The sequence below is a fragment of the Bos grunniens genome, chromosome 20 (assembly GCF_055505025.1).
Source record: "Bos grunniens cultivar Pamir isolate PY7600 chromosome 20, Bosgru_T2T1.0, whole genome shotgun sequence".
Classification (NCBI taxonomy): Eukaryota; Metazoa; Chordata; class Mammalia; order Artiodactyla; family Bovidae; genus Bos; species Bos grunniens.
Genome location: NC_141184.1, coordinates 63488728 through 63499551, shown reverse-complemented (window position 1 = coordinate 63499551; position 10824 = coordinate 63488728). Strand labels below are relative to the sequence as shown.

Below are 10824 nucleotides of genomic sequence, written 5' to 3'. Positions count from 1 at the left end.
ATCTATTTCTCTCATTTATTTATTTACCATGTGTCTTGAGGGATCTTAGTTCTCTGACTGGGGATTGAACTCATGCCCCCTAAAGCGGAAGTTCAAGAGTCTTAACCATAGGACCACCAGGGAATTCCCATATTACTCTCTAATTAAAAAAAAAAATCTTTATTGAAGTTGTTACAATATTGCTTCTGTTTTATGTCTTAGTCTCTTTGGCCCTGAGGCATGTGGCTCTTAGCTCCCTGAGCAGGGATGGAACCCACACTCCCTGCATTGGAAGGTAAAGTCTTAACTACTAGACCTCCAGGGAAGTCCCTTTCTCTCTAATGTAAAAGATCTAAGTAAATTACTAGGCAGCATTGTAGTCAATGGGGACCCAGCCTTCTTCTATCTTTCTATTCCAGCTTTGTAGCTTCCATCCTCAAGGTCATCTCACGGTTCAAGACAACTGCTGAAGTTTCTGTGATTATATATAAGTTGTAGTCTTCAAGAAGAAAAATGAAAAGTCAAGAAATGAATTCTCCAGCTATCTGTTTTCTAGGCAGTCTTCAAGGAACCCCCTTCCAAAACCTTCTACTTACATCCAATTAGCCAGAACTTAGTCATATGGCCAAACTTAGCTGCAAAGGAGGCTGGGAACTGTAGTCTTTTACAGGGCACTTGACCAACTCCCCCTGTAATAATATATTCCAGCAGTTCTCAACCTTTGTGGTCTTAAAAACCTTTTATACCTGTGAAATTTACTGAGAAGCCCAAAGAATTTTTGTTTATGGACTATCAGTATTTCCTATTTACCTTATTAGAATTAAAATTTAAAAAGGATAAAATATTCATTTATTCATTTAAAAATTATAATGCATGTGTCAAATCATCACATTGTACACTTTAGATACCTTACAGTTTTTTCATCAATTATACCTCAGTAAAGCTAGGAAAAAAATTAAAACAACTCCAGGACCTTCAAAAATATTAAAAAATGAAAATTAAAAGTATTATAAACCCTTTCTGTATTAAATAGACTATTTTTCCAAAGCAAAAAAAAAAATGAGAAATGATACTGTTTTCCATTTTTGCAAAGTTTTTATTATCTTACTTAACAGAAAATAGACTCTCAGAACTTATATCTGCTTCTACACTGAATCTGTTGCCATATGTTGTTTTGATTGAATTTTATGAAGAGAATTTGGCCTACACAGATGTATAGTAGGAATATATAGAAGTATTTTAAAAGCTTTTCAGATAATTCTGTATATCCTTCTTGGATACTAAACCAAAACCTAGGTGGTAATTTCTGAAAGGCTAGTTGCAGTGTGGAATCTGAAGTTGTATCAATGAACATTTTGTACTGTTACATTAAAATCCATTGGTCTGTCTTGCACTCTGAATGCATTTTCCCCACAAATGATTTTGTAATATCCTGTAGTGGTCGTGTGGAAAATATTAGTTCACTGAGTTATACAGACCTTTCAAATGTTGAAGCATTTCATTATATACATTTTTAGAAATTACCATTTAAAATATCAGTACTGATCTGTAAAGAAAAGTCCACTTTTAGAGAAATTGTCAAGTTCATGATGATAAATAGAAGGTTTCAGAAATTCTAATTTTCACTTGAAAGGTTGAAAGTTCTCAATGGCAACAAATACGGTCAGTTATTTCCCAGGGAGTGCGCTCACTTTGTTCAGTTTTGGAAACATGTCTGCTAAGTGCACAAATGCACGATGCTGATGCCTCTTGCCGCAGGCCTTCAGGACCACAGGGTGAGCTAGGAAGTCAGTTGCGGTGACTTGAGCGCAGGGACCAGAAAGGTGACCCCCACGGGTGAGCCCCGTGGCCTCTGAAGGGCTCTAATGAGGCGCAGACACACTCCAGCCTAAACCTGCCCTCTTTGCACTTTGCAGACAGAGCTTTCTGTTTCCCCTTTGCCATCTGTTTGCCTCCTGAAAAATTCCAAGCATGTTTGTGGGGCTCCTGTTCAATCTGTTGAGGGATCAGGGCATCCTTCCTGGCTGCAGTGGGATCAAACCAGCCCCACAGGCCCTAGAGGAGGAGTCCCAGACAGATTCCAGGAGGGAAGAGGGCAGGGGCAGCTGCTGCAGACACAATTTCCTCTCACACCCAATGGGGAGGTGGGGGAGGGTGCAAAGGTAATCCGCTCCTTCTGATGTGGAACCGGTTTACTTAGGTGGCTTTGTTTCATCTCTGAAGGTACAATGGTTGTGGCTCCTTGGTAAGTGAATGGCTATCTGCTGTGAACAGTTCTTCCCAGTGTGAAGGCGGGGTTGAAACAAACCATCAAAGAAAGAACCATGTGGAATCAGATTTCTGACTCTGTGTGTGTGCTGCTGTTATGTTGACGTTGGTTAGTGTTTTATCCCAGCACAGAGGACTTTAGCAACAACATGTATGTGTGAAAATTCTTCCACATACATAGTGAAAACTGTTCTTTCTCCCGGAGACTTTGTATGTATGTGTCTATGTAGAAGTGTTATTCATGTTGTATTGCACTGTGTCCATCTATATACCACATTTGTTTCTATGTGTCTTGTGTGTTTGTTACATATATAAGCAACAATAGCAATGAAAATCATTTAGGTGAGGACTCAAGAAGATGAAAAGTGAAGGTGAAAGTCGGTCGTGTCCGACTCTTTGAGACCCCATAGACTATACAGTCCATGGGATTCTCCAGGCCAGAATACTGGAGTGGGTAGCCTTTCCCTTCTCCAGGGGAAAGAGATCTTCCCAACCCAGGGATCGAACCCAGGTCTCCCGCATTAAACATTAAAAACATTAAAAGTACATGGAGGAAAAAAGTGTATTCTGCAGTGAAAATGCAGACATAGGGAACAGACTTGACCCAGTTGGAGAAGGAAATGGCAACCCACTCCAGTGTTCTCGCCTTGAGAATCCCGGAGACAGCAGAGCCTGGTGGGCCGCTGTCTCTGGGGTCGCACAGAGTTGGACACGACTGAAACGACTTAGCAGCAGCAGCAGCAGTAGGGGAAGGAGAGGGTGGGATGAATGGAGAGGGTAACATGGAAACGTATACATTACCGTATATAAAATAGATAGCAAGTGGGAATTTGCTGTGTGACACAGGGAGCTCAACCCAGTGCTCTGTGACAACTTAGAGGGCTGGGAGTAGGGAGGGAGATGGCGGGGTGGCTCAAGAGGGAGGGGACGTGTGTATATCTGTTGCGGATTCATCTTGATGTATGGCAGAAACCAACACAATATTGTAAAGTGATTATCATCCCATCAAAAAAGAAAAGTACATGGAGATAGATCATTTAGTTTTCTTCTTGTATTCTAAAAATAATTTTAGGAACAGGAAATACATGAACATGGTAGAAAAATTATTAACTAGCATGAATTAAAGTGATAAGTCTCCCATCCTCTGCCACAGACACAATTATTACCAGTTCTTATGTCTTCTTTAAGAGATATTCTATATATTTAAAGAAGAGTATACACACACATACCCCCCTTTTAGAAAAAAAAATGTGTTCTTTTAAACTAATGAAAGGTTAGAACAGGAAAATCACATCTTCATTTCCAGCCCCTTGTGTGTAAGCACAGACTCTAGCATACATATCTGTGTCTTATGATTTACACATGTGTAGGTTTTGTGCTGGAGGACAAATTCTTTGTTCCAAGAAAACTTCTGGAACCTAGAAAACTGATTTCCCAGTTCACCTGGTTGTTAATCTTCCTAAAAGCTCAAGACAAATAAAATCCCCATATCTGAGACCTTTGTGGTATCCCAGAGGCAGGTGAGAATCATTCCCATGGAATTGTCTTCACTTTCTGATTTGTCACCAATTCTTAAGAGCAATCCAGTGAAGGTTTATTTAGTACAGCTCACTGTTGATTTTATAACCAACTGCTGACTGCTTGGGACATAAAATCTTGATGATTTACAGGTAGTGAGTGGGTAAGAAATCCATAAATCACATTCTATAATAAAAGAGTGTAGGCGAACAGACATACACACACACACACACACACACACACACACACACCTTCAAAGGAAGAGTTGTAGGTAAAACCAGAAAATACATTAGTTTTTAATTTGAGAATTGAGAACTCATTGGTAAGAGCCCCACAGTCAGTAGCCTCAGAGAATTCAATTATACCAGGTGATGGTACAACTTTTTTAGTGCAGAGTGAGAGGTTTGTTTCTTAAAGAGGAGACACTGGTTCTCACTTTTGAAATGTTCAAAGGAGTTTTTATGGTCTCTGGAGGAATAAACTTTTCCCAACCAAGCCAAAGATGCTTATGATTATCAGTTTTCTGATATTGAAACTCTTGAAATTATTATGCAACAGGTACTTCTCCAACACTTGAAGATCTTTTTCTCTTCATGAAAATTATTTTCTAGGACAATGTTTGGGAAAAAAATTCTCTAATAATATGCTAAAAGTAGAAAACACTAAGTTTCTAATTCCAGTGGAGTCCTAGAGTTTCAGGGAACTTACAGAGAGGGAAATATGAATTGAAAAAAATCTTGAAAAACATTTTTGTTTGGAAAGCGAAATTTAATAAATATGACTCTGCTACCATGTCATGCCAACTCTCTGCCTCTCAAAAGATAGTATAATGTAGACAGAAATTTAGGATCCATTTAGCCAAAAGCCAATCTCATTTGGATACTGATTCAAACAAAACAAAGCAGTAAAAAAAATTAAATAAAATAGAGAAAATCAAGAAGGTTGAATACTGACAATATTTGAAGACATTAAAGGATTATAAATTGTGAGGGTGTAACAACAGTGTTGCCTTTTTTTGGAGCCTTTATCTTTTAAAGCTACACAGTGAAATTTTTTAGGATGAAATGATTTGATGGTTTGGTTTTGCTTTTTAAAAATCCAGTTGGTGGAAGCGGGGGGTGATAAAAGAAGTAAGATTGGCCATGAGTTGAGGGAAGGTGAGGGCCACCTCATGCGAAGAGTTAACTCATTGGAAAAGACTCTGATACTGGGAGGGACTGGGGGCAGGAGGAGAAGGGGACGACAGAGGATGAGATGGTTGGATGGCATCACCGACTCAATGGACGTGAGTTTGAGTGAACTCTGGGAGTTGGTATTGGACAGGGAGGCCTGGCGTGCTGCGATTCATGGGGTCGCAAAGAGTCGGACACGACTGAGCGACTGAACTGAACTGAACTGAACTGAGGGCTACAGAGGGTTTCATATACTATTCTCTCTACGCTTCTACTTCTTTGAAATTTTTGAAATTTTTCATAATAAAAGGAGCTAAGTTGAACGATTTGTTTGTATCTATTTGAAAAGTTCTTCATTTATTCATTTCACATTGATTATTCAGTAAGAGAGCGACTTCACTTTCACTTTTTACTTTCATGCATTGGAGAAGACAATGGCACCCCACTCCAGTACTCTTGCCTGGAAAATCCCATGGACGGAGGAGCCTGGTGGGCTGCAGTCCATGGGGTCGCGAAGAGTCGGACACGACTGAGCGACTTCACTTTCACTTCTCACTTTCATGCATTGGAGAAGGAAATGGCAACCCACTCCAGTGTTCTTGCCTGGAGAATCCCAGGGACAGGGGAGCCTGGTGGGCTGTCGTCTATGGAGTTGCACAGAGTTGGACATGACTGAAGCAACTTAGCAGCAGCAGCAGCACTCAGTAGGAACTGAGTGTCAGTCATGTGGAGGCCTTTGCAGGAGGACTTCAGTAGTTGCCAAGGGGTGTGGGCAGTAGGCTCTGCAGGCAGTGCCTGGCTATGAGGTGCTTCTGAGGTGAGACACACCAGCACCCCATCCGGGGTGTGGGGCTTTTGCTTAGCATCACTCCACTGACTTGACATTCCACATGGCTGCTGAGGAGCCCCAGCAGTGGGAAGCTGAAGACAGGTACGCAAGGCCAGCTCATCACAAACAATTAGTTTATTTTTATACTGTACCTCCCACCCCACCCGACCCCCAAAATGTGGGGTGAGCATTTAAAAAGCTGTTTTGGAGCAGAACCACTTCATGCATTTGAAACTTACACCCGTGCCTGGTTCAGTGAAACAAGAGGGTAATTGATGGCAGTCTCCAAAAGACACTCACCTCCCAGGGCCCGGCAGGAGGAAGTGGACGAGACCCACACTGCAGCAGAGACCTTGGCCCGAGCGGAGAAAGAAGCCTAAGAGCTTTGCGAAAACCTCTTCCCTTTGGTGCCTGAGCCTCATCTTCCCAGCTCCGACGGTCCTTTCCTGCCGCGTCAAGGTTGCCAGCTGTCAGCAGTGTGTCAAGCCCAAAGCCCCAACCCCAATTGACTCCTGAGAGATGTTAATATTTAGTTCTTAAAAACCTGTCTCCTTTGATTGACAAGCTTTGTTTGGAATTACATGTAAATCGAAGAGGCTGCCCAGCCATGGCACCCCAGCAAAGACGGAGGGTGGAGGAGAGGGCGTCTCCCGGTGCTCTGGACTTCACCAGCAAGGTCAGTAGCACACCGTATACACCTCTGGGTCTTGCTCTAACCAGCAAGTGTTCAGAATCAGATCGCATCCCCCTCCTCATTAAAACTCTTCAACGACTTCCTAGTAGTTCTGCAGACATAGGCTAAGATGTTTGACAAGGCCCCGTGGGTTCTGCTTGGGTCACCAGACCTTTCAGCCTGTACCTACAGCCAGGGCCACGTTCCACACCAGGAATCTCAGGGTGGACATCACAGCCGGGACCAGGCAGACCCCAAGTCACCGTCCCCAGTTGTGATCTTCCACTCAGCCCTGATGGATGCTGAGAGAGAGAATGAGGAAAGGCAGATATCCGGACAATAAACCTGCAACTCTGCTAGGAGTGTGTCCTTGCTGGCCAGAGACCTGGTGTGAGTCCAGGGGCCACTCAGTGGACTTCCCATCATGTTGATCCCGGCAACCCCGAAATGAAGACAGAAAGAGAGCAAGGTGGGGTTGTTTCAAAGCCAGAGAGCTGGTGAATATGATTTCCTGGGTGTTAGACGGCAGCTCTGTTTGGAAACTGTAGCAGCAGTGAAATATAAAGGTATACACAGCCTGCAAGTCGCCCTCTGGTACCATCCCCCCACTCCACGGTCTTGCCAGGCTCCCCCTCCTCCTCCTGCTTGTCTAGTATCAGCTACTGTTCCTTTAGCTCCCAGCATAGTCCCCAGAAGTCCAAGGAGTCTGATGGCATGGCTGTCTGTGTAACAGTGCTCCCAGGGTTCTACAGGGCAGTGGTCCTGACTTCACTTCGGCAAGGAAGCCCTGATGACCCTTCTGACTAGTCCAAGTCCCCCTCTTATGGTTCTGGGACCAGGAATAAGTGGTCAGTATCCGTCTTCCTCTCTAGAGGCTTCACCAGAGCAAACCCACAGCTCTTGTTCTGTGCTTTGCTTTTTCAGTGATACATCCCCACTTGATGGCCTCAGTCCTGACGCAGAGGAGATGATGAGATGAGATTGTCTGCTAAGTCATGTCTGACTCTTGCAACCCCATGAACTGGGGCCTGCCAGGTTCCTCTGTCCATGGGATTCTCCAGGCAAGAATACTGGAGTGGGTTGCCATGTCCTTCTCCAGGGGATTTTCCTCACCCAGGAACCGAACCCAGGTCTCCTGCATTGCAGGCAGATTCTTTACTGACTGAGCTACAAGGGAAGTCCGAGGGAAGACAGAGGAGATGCTCAGCAAATAGGTGCTGAATTCCTATGTTGGGAGCCCCACCTCCCACCTTGAGCCATCAGCTCTGATGCTCTGTCTTTAAAAACATAAATTTCCTCTGTGTTAGCACTTTTTCTGTCTTGAGGCAGTTGGTGTTGAATGAGTCTGCTGCCTGGAACTAAGCCCCACCGAGGTTGGTTCCCTGCATATCAGACTCCAAGCATCACCACAACAAACTGGCTATCCTGCCCTCCCACCTTCCACACTCATATCCTTTCCAAACACCTCTTCCCCTTTTGAGCTACCCTTGCCACTTGCCAGAACCCAAATCCAGGAGTAAAAGTTGTGCGGTGAACAAGGATGAGGAGGGAGGAGGAGGAAGGTGTGTAGGCATTGATGGCGGGGACACCACTGTGTCCCTGTCACCAAATGTCCTCCCTGAACTGATGGTCCTCAGGCAGGAGTCCAGCAGTTCATGAATGCATTGAGTGTAAAGCTAGTTTCTATAAAATGAATTATATCTTTCAATTACCTTTTATCAGTGAACATGAAAATGAATCCTCAAACACAGAGATTTCATCCCTAAGATGAAATTTGTAAGAGTACAAATCACAATAATAATATCAAGCTTATTTTAATCATATCCTTGGAAAACTAGATATTTCTGATCAAGATTAGTAAAAATCACTCCATATATAAATGCAGTACCCAGACTCTAAAGGATTGCTATGTCCTGTCTTCCTTTGGTTTGAGCTTCCCTTTCCTTACATGGCCTGTCCTTTTAGCCTATGGAAAATACTTTCTTTTAAGCCCTGATGGTTTTATCTGTCTCTTCTAAAGTCTGTGAGTCTGTTCTAGCTGTCAGTTCAGATTCTTGGAAGTTAAAGGTACCAAAGATTTTTTTTTTTATATATAAAGAAGATGAGCTTTTCTTAACCATAAAGATTGTTTCTATGACTCATGGTTTTCCAGGTGTTGACACAGGAACTCTCTTCTAATTTAACAGATCTCATCCATGTGAAGGGAAGTGATCATGTTCTGTTGGCCCCTGGTTCCAGCACAGATCCTTTCCTGGGGTAGATGGGCTTCAACCTTGCTGAAGAACTGCTGGGACCCAGTGATAACTTAAGGATTTATTGATTTCATTGTCCCATTATGATTTATTTCATATGTTTAATCCAGCTATCTAATACTATTCTAACAGGAGATGTTCTTTTATTCCACTTAATTCATTTATCTTTGCAGACTTTAAGATATCCAGAGTCCTCCAGGGACACCAGCTGGCCACCAAGTTCTTACAAACATGCAGATGCCCTTTAGGGGCTGAGAACAGGTACTTGAAAATCTCCATTTGAGCCTGTTTTCTGTCCCCTGCTTCCTTCCCACCCCTACTCTCACTGCTGTGGAAACTCCCAAAGTCACAGCAGCAGTGATTTTCCCTTGGCTGTGCTGTACTCTGCGGTGCTCAGTTGCTCAGTCGTGTCTGACTCTTTGCGATCCCATGGACCGTAGCCATGGGCTCCTCTCTCCATGGGATTCTCCAGGCAAGTAGACTGGAGTGGGTTGCCATGCCCTCCTCAGGTTCCCTTGGCTGCTAGAGCTCAAATGAAGACACCAGTGCCTCCCAGTGGGAAAGGGATGGGTGGTGGATAAACAGGTGAAATTCCTGATCCTGAATCATATCCAGGGGATTTCTAGCTCTATCAGAAAGGCATTTCCCCACCCCTGCCTAATTTTTACCAACCAGAGAGATTCAGCCTCCCACTACTCCCTGCCCCAACCTCCCCAAATGGTATCTGTCAAGACTTCCTGGTTAGACAGCTCTGCGCACAGAACACTTCAGCTGTCAGCAACATGATGACAATGCTGTGCCCTCAGCCTCACAGTCTATCGAGGAGGGGAGCATATCTCCTCATACGGAGGAGGGGAGAAGCAGGCAGAGTCCTCATCACCCAGCGGTGTCTCTTCTAGCTGCTCAGCATCAGGGCTGGACCTGAAACGGAAGCAGAAAGGACAAGATGCCTTACAGCCCCCAGCACGACTCTCGAAAACGATGCCACCGTCGCAGCAACAGACCACACAGAGATCCGCAGTCTCCCACCACCTCCCTTGCAAACAGAACACAGCCATAGATTCTGACTCCCACAGGAGGGAGGGGATCATCCGCACTCCACACACCCTACCTGCCATCTGCAGTGTCCGCAAAGGAAGGGTAGTCCTGGTCGTCAACAAAGGCAGCATTCTCCGGAGGGTAGATGGTATAGTACTGAGGGGGGCTTGGCATGGTGGCCGCCAACCCTCCAGTGGGTATGAGGCCACATGGGCTCACCACTGGCTGCAGGTAGGTGGTATTCATCCCCATAGGCTCTTGAGAGCCATAAGGAGGAGGGATATACTGCACCACAGTGGCGCCGTGGAAGGTGATGGGTTGGTTGATACCAGTGAACACAAAGGATTGTCCTCCCGCCGTCTGCTCCGGATCCGGGAGCCTCTCCTCACTTTCTTTGCACCACTGGCAGGACAGCATTTTGAACTTGCACACGGCAATCAGGATGAACGTCACCCCCACCGACAGCAGGATGGGCCCGAGGAGCTGGGTCCATTCGAAGTGGGAGACCCCTTGGTATTTGATCCAGCCCATGATGGTGAATGTGACCCCCACCAGTCCCAGGAAGATGCCCGAGAAGAGCAAGGTGGCCCCTGCCTTGTCGTCGTCTGACACCTGGATGTCGGCAGTGCTGGGAGTGTATGGAGTGACCGAGAACACGTTGAGAGGGAAGTCCTCCAGGCGGCTGCAGCCCTGCTCCATTGTCCTCTTGCCTGCCCCAGGGCAGAGGGCTTGTGAGAGCTCCTGAGAGCAGAGCCCAGGAGCCCCTGGTTCAGGTTAGTTATGGAAGAACTTTGGGCTTCTGTGGTTAACAGAGTAGAACATTCAGAGGCCTGAACTTTGTTTAGAAGAATAAAGGTCTGAGAAGTGAAGCCTGAAGCTTTCTCATAAATTTTATTAACAGTTGGAGGCCTCTGATTTGCAATTCAATGACAAGCACTCTCTCTTTCACTCATTCAGAAAGTTTTTACTGAGCACATTTTATGTGCCAGGAGGTACTTTTTTTAGATGTGTCAGGGGCTGCTCCAAGACTCTGTTTTGTTGTTAATTGCTAAGTTGTGTCTAACTCTTTGTGATCTCATGGACCGTAGCCTGTCA

General features: G+C 44.8%; 1 protein-coding gene across 1 annotated transcript; it reads right to left on the bottom strand.

Moving 5' to 3' along the window:
* Positions 1-8236: 8236 nt before the first annotated feature.
* Positions 8237-10599, bottom strand: TMEM174 (transmembrane protein 174). Its single transcript, XM_086362120.1, has 2 exons — positions 9803-10599; positions 8237-9612 (listed from the first exon to the last, which is right to left on the bottom strand). The coding sequence occupies exons 1-2, from the start codon at positions 10426-10428 to the stop codon at positions 9507-9509; spliced, it is 732 nt and encodes a 243-aa protein (XP_086218246.1). The 5' UTR covers positions 10429-10599; the 3' UTR covers positions 8237-9506.
* Positions 10600-10824: the final 225 nt, after the last annotated feature.

Excerpts from the sequence above, each read along its gene's own strand:
- TMEM174 (XM_086362120.1), bottom strand. The coding sequence starts at position 10,428 with ATGGAGCAGGGCTGCAGCCGCCTGGAGGACTTCCCTCTCAACGTGTTC. Across the intron at positions 9,613-9,802 it reads GCGGACACTGCAGATGGCAG|GTCCAGCCCTGATGCTGAGC; the intron begins GTAGGGTGTGTG and ends CTTCCGTTTCAG.